Source organism: Ambystoma mexicanum, chromosome 11 (assembly GCF_040938575.1).
Source record: "Ambystoma mexicanum isolate Mex_15411 chromosome 11, UKY_AmexF1_1, whole genome shotgun sequence".
Taxonomy (NCBI): domain Eukaryota; kingdom Metazoa; phylum Chordata; class Amphibia; order Caudata; family Ambystomatidae; genus Ambystoma; species Ambystoma mexicanum.
Window position 1 is genome coordinate 547,736,999 of NC_090934.1, and position 20,948 is coordinate 547,757,946.

Sequence of the window (20,948 nt, forward strand, 5' to 3'; positions counted from 1 at the left end):
TGCTGGAACGCACAGAATACATGTAATGTGAGCATCAGGAAGAGCTCCAGAGCTTCAAATAAAACAGAGATAATGTCCGTGATTACTCCAGCCTCTAAGAAACAAACATGTCATTCTCGCCTTTTATTTCCAAGACCCTGACTTCTTGTGACCCACCTTTGCAGAGGCGGATATTTCCTGAACTCCTTTGCCAGCGGCATCTCGGATGATGGGAGTCATGAGGCCTCTCTCTGTTGCCACGGCAATAGAGATGTCAATGGACTGCAGCTGTCGGGGGCCTTCTCCATCCCAGGTCACATTCACATCGGGCATTTGCTGGAAAGGAGAACAAAGATAAGTGAATACAACGAGTACGCAAATGTGTATGCACAAGAGGTTTTGAAATCGTGCAAACTTATCACAGACTAAACAAACAAAAACGCCCACATGTATACGAGCGACTGCACATTGTGCTCGCAGATCCTTTCTACAAGGAAACAAGGGTAACCTTGATGATGGGTCCACCAATCATTCTTAGCCGACAGAGACTTCACGTTTGTCCGGTAAGTTATTCATAAGAAGGCTTAGGAGCGTCTGGGCACATTAACAACATGTGTATGTGTTTTATTGTTTAGAAAGTGCTGCATGCCACCGAAGGTTAGAATGAGTTTCGTCAACACCAGAGCCGGCCGAGGCATGGGTAGTCTGTGCGGTGGCCCAGGGCACTGCTGTCAGATGGGGCCAAGCAGGCACCAGTGCTTGCCTCAACTATACCAAGAATATTGTTGTAAGGCGGGCTGTGAGGATTCCAGGTACTAAGCTTACGCAAGGCCAGTGTGTCGCCTCCCAACGTCCTGTGGCTCTCTAGAGACAGAGACCAACACCCACACCCAGTGGCCCCCATCAGGCGTTGCAGGCCCCTTAGTGACTACTTATCACTTTTGTTCTTTCTTCAAGCAAAGCATTTAAAGTAGGGGTGATTTACAAGTGATAGCCATTTGTGTGTAACGTTTCTTTGTTAAGAAATACAAATAGGCATTTTCCTTCTAAAAGCACACACAAAGCATCAGTTAGCTGCCTAAATCTATGCTTTCTTCCGGATCTATTACAATATATCATACAAAACAGTTTTAAATTAGCTACATTATTTTCAGATGTTCATATTTAACACACCAAAAAGCTTTTATTTCTGGTAGAATGTGATTTTTGTAATCGCATCATATATCGCACCAAAGATCACCTAAAATGTAGGAAATTACTAAAAACCTGGCTCTTCAACACCACAGACTCAAACTGAAAACCAAAACAGAAAGGAAAAGGGATGACTAGAGTGGACACGGACAACTCTCAGAACCAACTGGGAAGCTCCCGCAGCACAGGGACGAGTGATGCCGAGTATAGCGTGGAACTCAGGCGACACCCGTGGAGACAGAGTCAACAACCCCACCCTAACCCCACACAACACCCAACCCTTAGTTGCCACCAGATACCACAGTGTTGTGAAATTGTCGGGATATTATAAAACAACACAATAACTGAGCAGTGGTCATTGACAGGTACACTGGCCGTATGAGTGGGAAGGGAAGACAGATAGGGCTGCGAGGGAGGCGGGGGAGGAGGCGACCAGATGTGAAAGGGACCTTGAAGGCCAGACGGACCCAAATCAGGACAGAGGCGCAGGGGTGCTCCCGAAACCCATCTGGGGAGATTACAGAAGCCGAAGCCCAACGCCTCAAGTCAGGATAGAGATGCCAACTAACCAATTTGCACTAACAATTTCCCCCTCTGCATACATCTCTCAAACCAAACAACCACAAAACTACCGCACAACAAACCGCACAAACTTAACTACATTGCAACAACAAAACAAAAACACAGACTCGCACAACAGTACACTACTACCAGCCGCAAACGCCCCAGGGCCAGCCAACGGACCCACCGGGCTGAGAACGCCAACAGCACATCACTGCTCTCTTGCACTATTCCAGCTTCCTCCCACTAAACCCCCTCCCTTCCTCTTTCAGAGCCGCCAGAGCGCCAGGGTACCACTCCGGTGGTGGTAGTGGGCGGTACTAATGTCCTTTAACATTAACATTAACAAACACTGCATTTGTCAAACACAAACAGGTAACCTTTTCACACATTACATGTTATACGGCTTGAAAATAAAAAGCCCAATCTTTTGCTGAATTGCATTCGGATATCTGTAGTCTCCCAGTCAAGATGGGGAAATAATGCCACAATTGTACAATTTTTGCTCAACATATTTCTAGCAAGAGAGCCTCTGTGACAAATCAACTTCCTGGGGAACCAGTGGTCCAGGGATGAATATAAGTTTCTAAACCATTGTTAGTGAGAACTCTCATTCTATGGCTAATTTCCCTCACCTAGTGAGTCCCCCAGCAGCTTTGCTGGATTTCTGGAGTTTATTTTTTCCACTTGGTAAGAGTGTGAGCCTTTTTTCCACTCTTACATGTGTTTTGCCATGTGTATTTCTACTGTTCGTGTTGTTAAATGACTTCAATTCAGCAATCCCACTAAGTCAGTGCCTTGTCTGGGATTGCTCAAGGGAAGCCCTTATTTATATATGTTTATGACAAGTTATAATCTGGATGATGAACCCTTGTATAACACCCCTCTCTTAGAATCCCCCTGACCCCACTGAGCCAAGAAGGTTTGATTTGCAATTTAAAAGATTTATTGGAAAAATTAAACAATATATAGATATATTACACTTTTATAATAAATTAATATTTGATATCACACTTAAGAATATGACAGTGATCAGCACTGGGTGATGTTACACTAGCACACTGATTTAATTACTTAAGCGTTAGTATAGGGAGGAAAAGGTAACTGAGAATGCTTTTATGGTTTCAAGGAAAAACAATGATTGAAAGAATGCAGTACAGAAATAACCGGTAGGGTTTCACAAGTGATAATATGTTCACGTTTCCCCTAGTGGCAATTCACCCCCCCCCCCTATGCAATAGAAGATGGAAGGGAGAGCACACAGTTCTCAGGAATACAATCAAATGTAGTTCAGTTCCCCCCTAGCAAGCTTAGATCACAGGGATGATTTTAAAACACAGGCAAAATCCTTTTAAATGTGGTGGCAATGAAGTAAAATATGCTAAAAATGGTTTTTAATTCCCTACTAGAGATTCAGGGTGGGTGATAGCTACTTTAAATTAGTTCAGGATCACTTTAGCAATGCTCTATGAATGATTGTCAGGTTGCAAACGAATTTCAGCAAAGGAAAGCAAGAAGCTGCTATTTTATAAGTGAAGAAATTTGAGCCAAATCGCAAATCGTGGCACTTTTTCCGAGTGCGTCGAGCGCGATTACAGAAAAAGTATAATGAATAGAAAGTCGGTTCTGGAAAGCCTAGAATCTTAGCTTCAAAATGAAAGTTAAATCTCGCTTCTAGCACAAACGGTTCAAGAGATACGGACGATTTTATGAAGGTGGTTTTTCAGAAATGAAATAATGATTCAAAATGGCAAAATGACACTTACAGGTTTAAAATCGGAGAATGAACACACTATTCCTATGATGCAGTTCTGGACAGGTTCAAATGTTTTGAATCAGATTATTTTAAGCTAAGAGATTGGTTTTGCACAGTTCTGGCTAAGTACTCACACTATGAATTTGAAATAAGCCGTCAGGGTCTGGTCAGGTTGGGACTGCGCTCCAGGCGGTTGGTTCTGAAGTCACAGCTATCTGGGTCAGCTCTGCTCTGCTGGTCTGGATCTCTGGTTCTGCTCACAGCAATCTGGTCTGGTCTCTCTGGATACAGCACTGCTTTCTGGGTACTGGTTCTGTTCTGGATTCTGGAGTTCTCCGTCAGCGTGCTGCGCAGGAATTCAGTTGAAGGTTGGAAAATGAATGTCCCTGTCTGGCTTCCAGTGGCTCTTGCCATGTCTTTTGGGAATTGGGTGTGAAGGCTATCTTTCTATGCCCAACCCACTCACGATTTGATAGGTCAAGGATTTCTCTTTGACCTGATTTGAGAAGGTAGCAGTGAGTCATCAGGTGTCATCTTTATGGCATACAGAAAGAACACTCCCCTTTGCTTTTACCTTAGAAAATAATTTTCATAACTAAACACATTTCCCATATACACAAGTGGTTGACATTACATATACACATCATATCACAAAAGGTAGTTTCTGTTCCAACTCTGATGTTTCTAAGAGCTTGGATTAAGAAATGATAACATTTTGCGCTTTTTGGTTGGTTTACCAATATTGGATTTTTACCAAAATTGACACAGATGTATACCGCCTTTCTACACATATTGCAGTAAATTTTCATTTTTCTAGCGTGAACCCCGTGTTTGCAATCTCCATAATTCATGGGGTTTTGCCTCAGAACATGGTACAGAGTTCTAACACCTCTTAAAATGTGCACAGAAAAATCACAAGAATAATGATATTAATTATATAATTTTGACAAGTCCATACTATGAATTATCCATGTTTTTAAAATTATGCTCTGGGCCAGAGGGGTGTGGTTTCCCAAAGCACATGGTGGAATTTCTGGCGCCGTTTTCCTGGATTCTGGCGCAATGTGGGCTTTTCCGCCATCTTAGATTTCCTAAGCCCACAGCACCAAATGTTGCAGCATAATAGTCCAAACATGGGTCAATACCCCCGACAGTGTGATCTTGGGCTCTTGTATGTGCGTCACCCAGCACCTTCAGTGCAGTGACACAGGGTAGTCCTTGAGACTTCCCCCTGACTCCATTTTTCTGGGGCTGGCTACTGTCCCCCAGAAACAGGTAAAGTTGCCATTTACTTTATGTAGTCATTTAAAACTACAGACCCAGTACACCCCATCTTACATGGAGTACTGGAAAGGGTCAATTCCTATCCCTTTTTGTCTGTGCCTCTCTGAGCTTTGTTTTGCTCTTTTAACATTTAGACTTGGCTGGTGGCAGTGGTATCTACCCTAACTTTTCTACCGCGATTATATTATATAAACGTGGTATTGTTCCAGGCTATCATAGTAGCCTCGAACATAAACCCGCTTCACCAAATACTCTTTCTTTTGGCTCCGGTCGGGTTTATTCGCCATTTCTTTTTCTTAAAGTCCTTCTTGTGTTTTACTTTGCGCGGCAAACCAGGTATGCCTTCTATGTTCACCGTCTTCTGGCGGGCTTCTGTGAAGAAGCTCCCCTCTTGGCACCTGGGTGTCTAGGTGGGCTAAATGTGAGGAAGGGGTGCAGTCCCCCTGCACAGGGTATCCTAGGAAACCCAAGTCGCACTTTGCTATGATTGGCTGAGGTAGTTGTCAGGGCCGGACAACCCCCCTGCTGTGTGATTGACAGCCAGGCAGTGTGAATGGGGGATTTTCGCATAAAAGGCAGGACTTTTGCGCTGGAAGGCAGAGTCGCCACTGGAACTGCAAGGAACCGAAGAGAAGCGGAGAGGAAGACGGCTGCTGCAACTACCGAGTCCCGGTGGAGCTCTGCTGCAGTTCTGAGCCATCTACCCTTCAACAACAAGAGAAGATCCCTTCCGGAGTCTTCTTCCCTTTAGCCTGGTGGGATCAACCAGCTTATCTTCCACAGGCAGAGGATCCTCTTCTTGGTTGAAATTGCTGCATATTGCTGTAGTGGACAAATGTATTGCCTATGATTTTTGTCCCCAACTCTCTTGTGTTAACTCAGGTGCTAAGTGTGTTTTAACTCCAGTAACATTTCTTCCTGCGGGTACGCGTATCTTTAGTAAGACCGAACTGTCATTACAGTCAAAAAGTGATTGCATATGTATTCCCGGTAACGTCTTTTGTTTCATAACACCGGTCTGTCAAATCATAAGGTACTTACCTTGAGTTGTTCTGCACAAGGGGAATTGGTTGTGTATAGTGTATTTTACGTGTGGTTTTAATTTAAAAGAAGTGAATTGTTTTGCAAACAGATTGTCAAAAATAAATGTACTTTAACTTTTTAACCAAAAACCTTGAGTCAGTGTTTGCTTGAGTCACAATAATTGTAGTTCTTTTGTGTAATCTCTACTACTGCTCATTTGCTCTTGAGATAAGTCTGGCTGCTCCGCTACTGCTACCACTTTAACTATGTAGTACAGGCTTGTACCAAAGGTGAACTTGTATTGCCACTTCTAGTCTTAATTGTGTATAGTGGTCCCTAAGGGCACTGCACAGGATTCTGCCTAACAACCATCAATCAGCCCTACACATCCAGTACACCAGAATGGATCTGAACAGATTGGAAACACAAGTAAATTATAAACCTCCTTGTCCAATTTTGGTAACGTGGATGGAACGGCAAGCTCATCTACGCAAGGTCGTGGATTGTTGGTTAGTTTCAACATAACGAAAATACAATTACCCAATGATAAAAGGGACTGTCCAGTCAAGGTTGTATAAACAGATCTACTTTATTATTATAACTGACAGTTCAAGCACAACAACCCACCCTGTAAAGTAACACAGAGGACAGACAGTTTCACAAAGGAAAGGGATGCACTCTGAATACTGACAGAACGGTAGTTTGTAAAGCAATTAGTCTTAACTGTTTAAGGGTATTTGGTTTCAGCACCAAGGGGTCGTTAATGTCAGTATAGACCTTCGGAGAAGGATCAGGGGGACAAAACCACAATGTGCCTGGTGAGTGAGATGATCTTGATGCTCAACAGTATCAAGTCGGTTTCAGGACACTTTTCAGCTCCTGCGACAGAGTTCAAGACGGGAGACAGCTGCTGGTATCAGGCAGCTCGGCAAGCGAGGCTGGACGGACGGCAGCAGGCTGGCCTACACGGCGGCTCGAGGTCAAGAATCATTGTCTCTATGCTGGTTGGCTGATCTGGAACGCTGGTCGAGGCGTCTCAGAAGGCTTTAGTGACTGCAGCGTGACAACAGTCAGTGGTGCAGCCGGTCGCGGTTTGAGGGCTTGACTGCCTCAAAAATGTCCTCAAAACATGGACGCTGGTTGATGCTTGTTGTGGCACTCCTCCTAGCTTCTTTGCAGGGCTTGTGTCTGTGAAGACTAGAGGGGGGTACCTGTACTCCTGCCCTCTATATGGCAGAGAAGAGGCTCAGAGCACCCCAGCCAAGGTTCTCTGTATCGTAGCTTGGGTAAGCAACCAAGGCTTAAGCTCTCAGGAGGTGATGCAGGCTGCTTCTTAAGTACAGTGAGTCCCCAAGCCACCACAAAAGAATGTCCACACACTTATGTGCTAACACAGTTCTTTATATAGAAAGAAGGTTCAGAGATGCATACAAAATTAATAACACTTTGAACTCTGTTAATTCTAATATGGCAAATATATACAATGTCTATGTGGTACCACACTTCGCTTTAGATTCCTTTAAAATGCATTAACTGCTGACAGTTATAATGGCATACAAATCATGCAGCAAGGTGTAACAGCATATATCACAAGGAAGGAACGGAGGTTAGGTTAAACAATGGCAGAATGCTTTGTTTGCTACTAAGACAATTCTGAGTGAGGATCACCCCTCCCCCGCACCTGGACAACCTGTAATGAAAGTATTAACAAGCCCAGTCCATAAATGTTTACTCAGTCTTGTTTCCTGGTAAAAAAGTTCAATCACCCCAATGTACCTGGTTTGGAAGAGTTTTTTCGACGGTTCGTCGACAGATCACTCAATGGTGGACACCCATTAAAGAAGGAGCCGCAGGGCGTCAAGATTCCTTGACGGAAAGTGGAACACTGGCATCAAGGCAGCAGCTTTGATCTTCGCGGTGCTCTTCAACAATCGTTTGAGTAAGTCCTGGGGGAAGATGAGGCGTGCAGTCCACCTCGATGCAGTGTTCAGTGCCGTAGAGAAGACTCAGTGATGGATGTCGGCCCTGAAGCAGGCATCGAGGGTTGGGCGTTGCTTCACCGGTCCTCGGGCCTGTCCGTGCTGCAGCCACAACACATACCTCAGGATAGCTTTGGCGATCAGGACTTGACCATGGGCTGAATCTCGCATCTTCAGTCCGTCGGTGTCAACGGGACGTCATTGTCGGCTTCAGGCGATGGCAAACCCACCAGCGGACTTTCCTCAGTAGCGGCAACCTCAGCTTTCTCCGGCGGGACAAAGTGGTTGACGGTGATGGCAAGGGAGCCCTCATTCAAATGTTCTTAGGCAAGGTGTAGCTTTACGGCTGCGATCGTCGAGCAGCACAGCATCAAGCTGTCCCCGCTTCTGGGTGACACACGTCGACTGGCTTCCAGCGATTATGAAATCCTCCGAACCCTGGTCCACAGCAAAGGACTTTGATGATCTCGATGTCCCGGTGCTTTACTTCAAGATTCTCGGCGGATCCTTTCTCCGGTCGACAGCCTTTCGGGACTGGCTTCCAGGGTGCCTCGATGATGAACAGCAGTTTTGCACAATGGTCCCTCGTGGCTCAGGAGAGGTCTCCTGGGCAGGTTCTCTCTCGGCTCAGTCGTCGACAGACTCGATAACTTTTACATTTTGTGGAAAGAAATCCAGCAGCAACTCTTCTTCTAGCGGGGCTTCAAGGATGAGCTTCAAATTTCAACTTTAGTTTCTGAATAAATTGGTAAGTGAGAGGTCCCAAGATATACACATCTGTCCCTCATTCACTCTGCCTGAGCCAGCTAAGTCAGCCAATCATCCAGAAGGGAATTCATGAAGGCAGGCAGCCAATCAGGCTCACATGCATTCAGGCTAATCACTTCCACCCATAACAAGGAACGTGGATTGGGGTAAGCAGCTAGCCTTTCAGCGCACCACACGGCATTCATGTCAGTTTCGGGCAGGGCTGTCTCATACTTTGTGTCACACACAGAAACCAGACACCCATAACATAGAATGCATATTGGTCACACACTCCATTCACACAGGTCCCACCCCAAGGGTGTACCCACAACATACAGTCACTGGGAAGGCTCCAGCCAGTCTGGTCTAGACATCTCTGCACTACCATATATGGTTCTTCCACCCAACAGCCAGTCAGGGCAAGGGACAGAGTCTGGGCTTCCCAGGACCTTGGGAACACAAGGTAACGTGCAATAGATAGCAAGAGGCCCCAGGGGCATCTTGCCTTCTATCAGGAATCCACTGATTCCTATGGCATGCCCTGGGTATCCCAAAATGGTGGATACTCAAGAGCACCTGTCACATTCAGCACAGAGCTGTCACCAGTCCATACCCTGCTCTGTGGGAAACATACAGATGCCCAAACACATACACTAGGGGTACAGGGTTGTACCCCTTCCCATGGGTGCCATAAGGGTATCCCCCAAGGGTCTCTGTTCAACACAACCAAAAAGAGGAAGAGCTGCACTGCCAGGGGTCCCAACTGGACTCCTGTGCAGAACACAACACAGAATGACAAGGAAGTACAGGACAAGGACAGGGAGGCCCTGTCCCTCCAATGCATTTTCAGCATCACAGTGGCTTCCTTTAAGGCGGACAGCCCAAAACTGAGGAGAGTGTTTGCAGGCAATTGCCTTGTCCTTTGTTCAGAGACTCCCTGGCACTTCCCACCTAGGAAGCTTGCCGGCAGAACCTAGCAGGACATGCTGTGTGTTGGCTGGGTACTGGTTCTGGAGCTGCTGGACGGGACTTCTGAGCCAGATATCTCGCTCTGTTCCCTGGGAGATGTTTGGGGGAGGAGTCTTGCTTCCCTCTTGGAAATCCTGGCCTTCCTACACTGGCGGAAGCTGTAAGTGAGACTGTACCTTCAGTCAGGGTCCAAATTAGTCCTTCTTACTCCTTTCAAAGTCGTTGAATGACCTGCCAAAAGAGGGGTAAGCCCTCTTACAGCCAAATGGGCCCCAGTGATTGGTGCAGACTAACTAAGCCTACCTTACTGAACCTGGGCCCCATCAACAATCTCCTGTTATGCGTGAGGTCATAACCAGAGTGCTTTGAAACACGAAAGGTAAGGGGTGACAACATATACTAAGTTCCACCCACCTTCCTGTCTGTTGTGGATCAAGTGTCTCTCTGGTTAATTGAGCTCTCTGACTCCTGATCAAAGCGCAGGTCTCCCTTGAAGTTTGTGACGAGAACAGACTGTCTCCATCAAATCACATGCTTCTTTCCTCTGAAAGGGGGTTTCCCTGTAGGGGTTGCCTACTGTAGACAGTGGTGTCAGACATGACATTCACTGCCCTTCATACAGAGGGGTGGGAGCTAGCTTCAAGCTGACACATTGCATATGAAAAAGGTGTTGGAGTTTCCTGCCCTTTGTTAATTCTGTGAACAGGCCTCTTTGCAGGCCTGCTTCAATTAACTCATCAGTATACGCTGCCACCACACAGAACTAAGGCAGGGCAGATCTATGGAGCCTTTGAAATTTTGATTAGGCTGGCCATGGCCGGAGGAAGGCTTTGCATTCGCCCTTCTTGAGATGCTTTGGTGTACCCGTGGCTGTCATAGTGCAGCTGAATAAGACAGGACGACTGCAGCGGTTGGCTGGGTGTTTATTGTGCAGTGAGCATTGGGAAATATGTGCGGATTAGCCCCACACACTTCCTGGAGGTTTATCTACCAACATATAATTTCTTTAAAAAAAATATCAAAACAGCCATAGTTGGTGCACACTCCCTGTGCGGATGGTCCAATTCCTCACAGCCTTCCCATTGGAGATGCACGGGCTATATGCAGACTTGAAAATTTCACAACGACCCTGATAGAGGCAAGAAGCAACAGTAGTGTGTGTAAAAGCAAAGGCAAATAATTGGCTTCAATTTGAAAGTCGCCTTGCTTTACATGGTACTAGTTTGCCAAAGGTAGGACTCAGTGAAAGGTGGTGCTAGAATACTTACACATATGCAGTAAAACAAAGCGAACCCCTTGACCAACAGAAGTACTGGGCGGTGTAAGGTATTGTTCCAAATAAAGGACCAAGACTACCACGGGATGACAAATACAAATCCATTTGCAGTTGCAACACAACAACTTTAAATAAGTGGGTAATAGCAACCTTGCACAATGTTTTTTTTTCTGTGCAGTCATTTAATAAGTCATTATTAGCACAATGCACCAGTACGCAGTTACCAGACACATTTTGTATTAACCCTGTCATTAGGCCTGTAGATTATTTTTTTTCCAATTCTGCGAATTTAGATTAGCGAATAACTGAAAATCTGAATAAGGTAGGGGTCAAAGGGTGTTTTGTTTAATGGGTAATTGATTCTATTTACGACTTGGAGTCGACGGGGTTGATACACACAGTTGATCCCCCTCTAAACTAGCTGTGAACTGTCACCATCTTATTGTGTTCCAAGGTCCCCTACACATTTAAACTTCACTTTGAACTCTAAACACCTCTGAATGCCTGCGCTAACCATTATGTTTTTCACTCTGATTTTCCTGCTGGATGAAGAGGCCTCTGTGCTGCACTACAACATCCAAACAAAGACAGAGATAAACATGATTTTGGAGCCGAGGCGGGTGTGTGGGTTGGCACGTGTGACCAGGTATTCACGAAGACAAAGCCCTTGTCATCCAAAACACAAATGCCAGACGTCCACAAGTAATGTCATGTATTGTATATGTACAGACGACAAACCGTATGCACGATACAAATAGGATTATATTTGACATGGTGTGAGTAATGTATTTCTTCTTCATTCAGCCTTGTGTGCGATCTTCATTTATAACTTGTTAAATGTCTAAGCCACCTTGACTTAATGTGCCGAGCCGATAGTTTGGATATTACTCAATTTAAACTTTTAGACCGCCCTACCCAGAGGAAAAATAAGGTACACTTTTCTCAATCTGGGTAGATAATGGACAGCACGGGTGAGGTCTGGCTGGATTAGGTGGGGGAATTGGTCACTTTTGAGCAAGTGGCGGCATAGATGTGAGTCCTAGGATGGAGGTGCCCATTGGGTGAAGGCCTGTGTTTGTGTAGGTTAGCCTGAAGTGTGCAATGCCTAGGAGATATTCAGTTACTGTGTCTAACGTTTATGTGAGTGATCGGTTTAAGTTTGATGTCGAGACAGAATGGGGTTTTGAGGTGGATGGCTATGTATACGATGCAGAGTCCTTTGAAAATTATTATCTGCAGTATGGGGAGGAAGTGGGGCTGGGGTTACATGAAAGTGTTTGGGTAAGTGTGGAAGGAGTCTTGATGTTGCTTTCTGTCTGGCTTGCAAAGGGGGTCGGGGGTGGGTGGCAGTGTTGTTGGGACGTCCAGTGAGGTTTGCATTTCAGCAGTACAGCTTGGAGCGGAGCCTGGACAGTGGTACGAAAGTCCTCAATGGAAATATGTGTCGTATCTTGCATAGGAAGTGTAGCTGTAAATTGCATGCTTTCAGGACAGAAACTATGTGTTCTGTGAAGGACAGGTGGACGAAGTCAATGGTGAAGACTTGGAAGTTGTGTGGAGTGCGATGTGTGAGTTGTCGGTGATGAGTCACAGGGAACAAAATGAACATCGGATATGCAGGAGCTAAAAGCATCTCCTTGGTGTCCAGCATTAACCAGTGACCAGGAGCTATCACTGGGGAACGAGGAGCTAGTACATAGCGAACCGCAAATCTAACTTCAACAAAAGAAGCAAACTTAACATTTTCTACATTATTTATGATCCCTTATGCTTGAAATGTTGTGTAGATGCAGCCTTATTTATCGATTGTCCTAAATGCACAGAGTTAAATTTACATACATATATTTGTTCTGCATTAGTTGGCCTTGGCAGCCAAAAGTAGCTGCTGGTGTCAAGCCAACTAGGCCCTTCTTGGCTACAATCAGGAGCTAAATAGCCCCCCACTACTCTCAATTTCGAACCCTGTGTTATTTGGTCCAGAGGGTTGAGGTCCGGTTTAGATCTGGGGGAGGCAGACAGGGATATATTCCGCTTTGTATAGGTTCTGATTTAGGCAGCTGTGGCCATACTGTTGTGGACTGTGGAGAGACTGTGCAGGGACGTCATTCGCAACTAGCAACGCCGGCGTGGTTGTTTTGCAACCCCTACCAATCCCTTGTGACGCCCAGGCAAATCTTCCAGTAAGGGAATGCTTGGGGCATGGATAAGGGAGGCATGCACGGGCCATCTGCTCCGCAGCTTCGGCTCCTCCATTTTGTAGTGCCCAACAGCAGTAGCAGCCAGCAGCACGTGTATCGTAGTATTCGCCGAGAGTGTTAGACAAGCACTGTTTGGCACTCAAATGACAAGGTAGGTAAGTACAACTAGTAGCGTTGTGCAAGTACAACTGCGTGCATGCCGGTGGATGCCTGGAAAAGTCACTAGACTCAAGAGTACTCACCTTTTCCTACCGTGTTTCACAGAGAGCAAGGGACATCCAGACTTTCTCTAGGCTTTAGTTTATTTATGCATAAAAGAGTGAACTTTGCTGCGAAGTACTCTGAAACGTTTCAGAAACGAGAAAGGAAAAGAAAGGCTGCGCGGCTCCGACCTGGTCACCTGCATGCGTTTAGTGCGCAAAGCTGGGAGAGGGCCTGGGACCCGACCCTAAACACCACCTTTCTCACACCTCTTGAATACTTCAACACTCTACAAGGCCACTTAGGTGCCACCCTACTACGGAGATACGCCGTGAGTGACCTGTATCTCTGATTGCATTTTGAGCGGCAGGGGAAAGATTGCAGACTGCTCCTGTTACCGTCAGTGCAGGGAAGTTTAGCAAAAACGTGTGCGTTAAAATGTAAATGTTTGCTGTGCGCACTCAGTGCACATATCAGTGCCAACAAGCCTCCACTTGAGAAAGAATGGCCCGTAATGGAACAAACCATATAGTCCGGTCTTGGGACATTTATGAGGTCTAAACGGGCTCGAAAAAAATGTAAGTGCACATTCTCTCTATGCACTATGGTTACCGTATCCGCCAAATCGCAAAGGGCTTCGAAGCAAGTCTTCACAGAATAGCAAGCGTTATTTGAAGAATAAAAACGTCTAGGAGTATTTTGGATTGCTTAAGTGGTCCATTGTTTGGTATTTCCTGCAACGGTTTCTAGGCAGTGATCCCGAGGGGGCACACCAGAGCTTGAAAGTGCAGACAAGTAACCTGGGGGGCAGAGGATAAACTTTGATCTGTCAGAGATGTTGGAGGAGGCCGGACGATGGAAAATTCCATTGGCGTTAAATGTTAAATGTATTTGTACTGCGCACCGTCACCAACGGAATTGGTCCTCAGGGCTCAAGTGGATCTGCAAACGAGAAGGTGGGGTGGGTTAGTAAGGTCAAGAGGGAGTAGGATAGTGAGAGAAGTGATGTCCTGTTGGCAGCTTAACACTGTATGCTGAGCTTTGGTGCGAGTATCGGATCGATGTCAGTCCTCGTGCGCTGTTGGTGCAGTTTATGTGTTATTTGTTCGTTGTTGCGGAGTGGTGAAGTATTTGTATTTATTGTTTTATATAGCGCCTTAATCCAAGGTGCTTTACAGTTAACAACAAAGTACGTGCGGGTTGCTGTGTGAGAGGTGGTTGTGTGAGTTTTCGTGCGTTAAGTATGCAGACATTTTGAACTTTTTGGTTAGTGGGTTTTAAGGCTTGCAGCTAATCTTTGCAGTATGGCTAAATGCTTAAATTTGGGAATCCTGTTTTGTGGGCGGGGGCGGCCCAGGTCTCAATACACTACGTATGACCATGCAATAGACAAAGTTGTAGGCCACACCTAGATTTGGGTGTTCTGCAAAGTCACGGAGAGGCCTATGTTCCACAATACATTACGTTTCACCATACAGTCGACAAAGATGGAGGCTATATCTAGATTTGAGAGTCCTGTAAAGTGGGAGAGAGGCCTAGGTTTCTTAATACATTGTGTTTTGCCATACAATAGACTAGGTGTGGGCTATACTTAGATTTGAGAGTCTTGTAGAGTGGGTGTGACACAGGCACATTTTTACAATTCTATTTAAGTGTGGTTTTTGCTAACATTCACAAAGATATCTATATGCAACGCCAGGCAAGATTTACCGTCCTGTCCAGATGCGACACAGGTCAATATTCACAATTCTATCTAATTGTGGCACTTGCTAACCTTCACAGTTCCATCTAAGTGTAGCACTTGCTAACATTCACATCAGTCTAGATGCGATGCAGGACACCATTTACAATCCTTTCTAGATGAGACGCAGGTTAATGTTCACAATTCTGAGTACGGCACTTGCTAACATTCACAGTTCTATCTAAGTGTAGCACTTGCTAACATTCACATCAGTATAGATGATACAGAGGGCAACATTTAGGCGCAGGTTAATGCTCACAATTCTATCTGAGTGTGTTATTCAAATTGCTCTCTTATCAGCCCTCATATTAGATCAAGTGTCCCCTTCCAAAGGTGCACACCAGGGTGCATGCTCATTCTTCCAGGGCAATGCAGCGTTCAACGCTTTAGGTGCACACCAGTGAATATGGGTACCCATTCAGGGTGATGAAGAGTCAACCCCTATGGTGCTCACCAGGTGCATTTGCAGCCATTCAGGACAATGAAGTGTCCACTCACAAAGGTGCACACCATGGTACATTCAACAACAGCTTTCACATCAACATGAGTTATTAGAAAATTATGTACCGAGAAACAGCGTGCATACTTACACTCCTTGCACAAGATGCCTTTGCAAAGTCATCCCCCACCCCCACTCATATTCTGAAAAAGTGCATTGAAAATGTGGGGACGATTGTAATTAGCATGGACGCATAGCTCCATCCCTTGGAAAAACATACACCCAAACTGTTAGTTATACAATATCTGAGTGATGGGTTAGGGGGGTACTTAATACTTGTCCTCTTTCTCAGCGCAAACTGTTGTGAGTGGAAGCTTTTTGTGTAATCACCTACATGATAAACGATGATTTGCTTAAAATGTTAACACAGAGAGCAGGGAAACTGCAAATGTTTTGGGGGTCTTGGGTGGTCCCCAGTTACCCTCAAGGAAGACAGTCGATCCGGGAGACTTGGAAGACTGTGGGCTTGATTCACCGAGCGTTTATCAAAGGGTTGAACCATTGAAAAAAACACTTGGTGAATTAGGACATCTGAATCAACCAAGGAGCCTTGGGCTGTTTGATTTATAAGGGAGTGTGTTAGTCAATCAAGGAGAAAGGGAGCGTTAGACAATCAGGGAGACTTGGGCTGCCTCACCTACAAGAGAGACAGTGGGTCAATTGGTGAGACATGGTCTGTGTGATTAACAGGGAAGACCGAGTCAATTCAGGATACTTGGGCTGTTTCATTTATAAGGGAGACTGTGGTTCAACCAGGGAGGCTTGAGCTGTCTGATCTACAAGGGAGAGTGAAAAAGGAGTGTGTTAGTCAATCAGGGAGAGTGTTAGTCTCCCTTATAGGTCAGGCCCCCAAGTCCCTCTGATTAACTGTTAGTCAATCCGGGAGACATAGGCTGTTCGATTAGCAAGGAAGACTGAGTCAATTCAGGATACTTGGGCCGTTTCATTGGAAACTGTGGGTCAACCAGGGAGGCTTGGGCTGTCTGATCTACTCACACTGGAGACTGCGAGTCAATGCGGGAGACCTGCAATAGACCATTCTACCTGCATTCCTCACCATATACACTTTAACATCACAGAGGGCCGAGTCAGTGCTTCAGTAAAAGGGAGCAGCACTGATTTGTACATGTTTAGAAAAATGTCGGCCTGCTTTTAGGTCTCCATGAGAATGAAAGTGTTCCAATGAGATAACTCAAGCGGAAGTCAGGCGGCTGAGCGCCTCCTGCAAGGGCCTCATACTAACCTGCAGGTCATAGTCCAGCATGGTTGACTCAACCTTTCAGAGACGTCATTTGGAGGTTGCCCGATACCCCTCTGCTACCCCTAGATCTGTCCTTGCGACCCCTGGGCCACTGGACAAAAAGGTAATGCGAAGAGCAGATCTCTGTGTTGCACCTGAAAAAGGTGTTTATAAATGCAGCTTCTGTGTTAACTTATTCTCAAGTATTTAATACATTTACAGACCCAGCGATATGGAACTACCTGGCATAGCTCCTCCACTTCTTCTGCAGGTACAGACATGATGAGAATCTCAGATTGTGTCTCGTTGAATTTGAACCCACCTACTTTAGAGAACCTCTCAATGTACCCCATTAATGTTGGGAGGGTTTTATGTAATTAGGCGGTGTGATTATTACATCATTAGCAAAGACATTTTGTGAGATGTCCTGTCCCACACGATTCCAGATATGGAGAAGTTCGGGCGATAAAGGAGGCAAAGGTTTCAATTACAAGTGCAAAATTAGCTGCAAGGGAGGGTAGTCCTGCTTTGTTCCTCTTGGGAGTGGGACAATGTCTGAACCTGGAATTCACCATCACTCTCGCCTTTAAACATATGTAATTAGTCATGACCAAAGCCAAAAATCCTTCACTAAACCCAAATGATCAAGAGTGTGTTCTGAAAAGTTCCAATCCTCCAAGTCAAAGGCCTTCCCAGCACCTGGAGATAAGAAAACCACATGTAGACAGGGGGGAGTGGTGTGTGATTTGTCTATGAGATGCAGGAGCCTTTGGATGTTACCAAAAGCATTTCTGTTCATTAGAAAACCAGATTGTTTGGGATCAACTAAATCTGGAAGAATCAAGTCATCTGTTCATCAGGTGCGTAAGTAAAATGTGGCATCATCCTTTCACAACATGTGGATAAAAGTGAGGGTGGACAGGTTCACAGAGTTGGCCAATCGGAGGGACTTCTAAAATGATCATCATCATTAGGGTATTTATTGAGCGTGGACCTAGCTCTGGCAAGCAACAGAGCGCTTTAAAATCATAGATCGAAGCGCAAGGTTAGGGAGCAGAGAAACAAGGGAGCGGTGATCTAACAACAGAAGAAGGGCATTTGTCAGCAATTGGTCTACAAGTAAACATGGAGAGGAAACCTCACCCAGTCTCAGGTATGGTGGGGAGTAGATGGTGTCTGCACCTAGATGTTAGGGAGGAGCCATTAATTGAAGAGGAGGGCCTTGCGTTCCAAGAGGAGGGTTATGATATGATATATTTTATTTATATCGCGCCCATACACAAGTGTATCAGGTTAATGAAAATCTTGTTCAGAATAGGCATTACACGATGCACACATTTCTCATAAAAGGGTGCTCTGAACCTGCCTGGGTTGTCGTCCTTGTTCCCACATGGGTCTGTCCATCTAATCCTTTACATCCTTTTGAAATAATGAGAAGCTTGGCTTCAGTGTGATACCGAACCTGTTCAGGACTCTACAAATATTCTGCTGAGTACAGTTCACTTGCTTTTAATGTACTCTGTCACCTCCTCATGAACTTAGTTTCTTTTCTTTTAGTGTGTATTGTGATGAGTCGGCAGTGAGAGTCAGACACAAGGTTGTCATGTTTTGGCTAAAGACCTTTAAATGAAAATGGGTTGGGAAAACAACTTGCTGACCCTATTCTAAAGAGTAGTTTCCCTACCTAAAAAACAATGCTAAAGATCTGTCTGTCAGGATGTCAATAATGGAAAAGCTGTCCTTGAGTCCAAAATGTCCTATCCTACACTATAACTAAAACAATAAAAGGGTGCAAGGAAATGTCTTCAACCTGATATTGGCAAAAATGTGTTCACAGCTGAACATAAGAATAGCTCCAACAAAAATGTTCTACAAGGTGAAAGATCTTGAATCCAGAAGGTGTTCCCTTTGCATGGATTCTTAAGTAGGATGGCAAGCGCCTCTTTTACTAACAGTTTCTTTCTTGCTCTCCTTGATTCACAAGGTTCCCATTTAGGCAACACGTTCTGTAACAGTCTTTGTTTAACATAAGTTTCTCATCTGTTAAGAAAACCCTGTCCTTTATTATTTCTGGTAACTTTGTAACTTGCCTGGTATACTCCCCTGCCAGGAATATTTATTAAATTCCAACTGCCTGGTGTACTCTCCTGCAAGTACTTCTTATGCATTCAATTGCCTGGTATCTTTCCTGTGTCAGGACGTCTTATGAATTTCAAAGTTCCTCTGTATCACCAAAATATTATGTGTTGTTCTTGGTTTGGTATATATGTTTGCGGTAATGTTAGCAGAAAGCTTGTCCCACTCATCCATCTGTAGTTCAATGGGGTTTAAATCTGTACTGTCTTTTCTGCATTCAAACAATCTTCTTGCCGTCTTGTCAATGGTATCACATTCAAATTGTCATACCTCACTGCTTTGTGTTGACTCGCTGGTTCTCTCCACTGTCTCTGGTCCGGTTCACACTTCTGCTGTGAGGCTCTCTCACTCGTTTCCTAATCTGGAGTGAGCAGACGTCCTTAACGCTTTGCAGTCGCACAACTGCTTTCCTTCAGGTCCCCTTATGGAGAATCCTGCATGTTTGAGCTGCCCAGCGCCCAGGAACTCTCTCACGGTTCTCAGCATCTCCCTGGCACTTCCTGCTTGTGCACTGCATTTCTCCTACGATCTCAGCGGTCTCGTCCACTCCGCCACATCAGTATGTGTTTCTCACGGACAGGCTTCTGCAAACGCCTCTGCATACGAGTCAACGTCTTCTCCTGCAATGCCACACACAGTAGTGCGATTACCATCTTTAAATACCCTGCGCACAGGTAATTCGGAAAAAACAACTAGACTGCATGTTGTGCTTCGAGCTCTTGATAACTTGTACAAACTCCTTCATCCTCCTCGTCTCCCACTACTTGGGTGATTCTGGGAGTTGGAGTCCATGGGTGTCAATGGACACATGGCGTTTAATTAGTTCTTCGTAATGATTTTACATAAAGGTACCTCAGAAGCAAAAAGGGTTGTGTTGGAGCTTTGTGTATTTAGGTCGTAGGTGGGGGTTTCACCAGAAAATATGAAGAAGAGGATTCTTTACTTCCTCTTCAAGGGGGAACAGGCACCTGACAATAGGACATTAAGGTCTTGGGTTATTAGAGGGCCTCCCTCATGGGAAAGGGGGAGATACCACGTCTCGTCCAATTTAATCATGACATCTCCCTAGTAGTGGTCTCCTCCCATGTGATCCTCCCTTATACAGCTGCCCCCAGGGTTAGGATGAGATAGCGGCTGCGGGCCACATGGGAGGATGTCACCGCCGGGTAAGCAGTGGTGAGTCAATGGGATTCATCACAGTATACAATGTTTATTAGATTAGGTTCTCAAAACATTTGCTTTTAAAGAGCAGGTTTAGTTCTCATGATTAAAACATTGTCCTCAGTAGTGCCTCTTTGTTGTGAGCCTGTTGAGTTGGCCTCTCATCTCCGCTAATAGTCTGTGGGCCTCATTACGACCCAGGCGGTAAGGGGTTAACGGCAGCGTTAACAGCGCCGACCCTTACCGCCTGAGTACGAGGTCCCTTAGCGCCATGGCGCTTTTAACACCTGCTTTTAGCAGGTGTTAAAATCCATGGCGCTAAGGGACCATGGAGTTAATTACGCCACCGTAATTTACGGTGGCGTAATTAACGCCTTCCCCACTCCCATTATACCCTATGGGGCAAAAATGGGAATGGGGAAGGGTAAATGGGGATTGGGGACTTACCGCCCCGCCAAGGTCGGAATGGGGCGGTAAGTCCGCCAACCACCATGGCGTAAATGTAGTTTACGCCATGGTGGTAAAGTCACGGCCCAGGCGGTAACTTACCGCCTGGGTCGTAATGAGGCCCTTTATGTCTGAATGAAGCCATCTATATTCTGTTGTTGTGTCAATCTGGAAAAGTGAATATCCTTCATTTGGATGATAGACGTATCTTGATGGCCGAAGATCAACCGTCTTATGCACAGAATTATAGAAATACAGACTGCTATGCTTGACCAACAAGCGGCCATTTTAAACGTAGCAAGAATCGCCATTTCGCTTGTTTACCATTGCTTATTGCTTTCTGTCTAAACTGCTTTGCAGCTTGCAATTCTTGTGAATTCTGCTTACACTGCTCAACTGTTAACATTGTTGTCTGAATATGAAAGGTCAAGGCCGCGGGACTGAGGAGTTCGTTGAAACTCCTCATGAGCAGCCCAGAAAGGAATGCCCATGCTCCCTCTCTGTAGCCTTGAGAGAGAGCTGCAGGGCATTTAATCATTTCACAGCTGCCAGCCAGTCTC

The 20,948-nt window shown here is 45.4% G+C and overlaps 1 protein-coding gene across 1 annotated transcript in view; it reads right to left on the bottom strand.

The window, feature by feature from the left end:
* PDHX (pyruvate dehydrogenase complex component X) overlaps window positions 1-20,948 on the bottom strand; it is a 1,431,343-nt gene that overhangs the window by 152,259 nt on the left and 1,258,136 nt on the right. Inside the window, exon 9 of the mRNA XM_069623364.1 lies at window positions 157-315. Within this exon, the coding sequence (XP_069479465.1) occupies window positions 157-315 (159 nt within the window). The remainder of the gene's footprint in view (window positions 1-156; window positions 316-20,948) is intronic.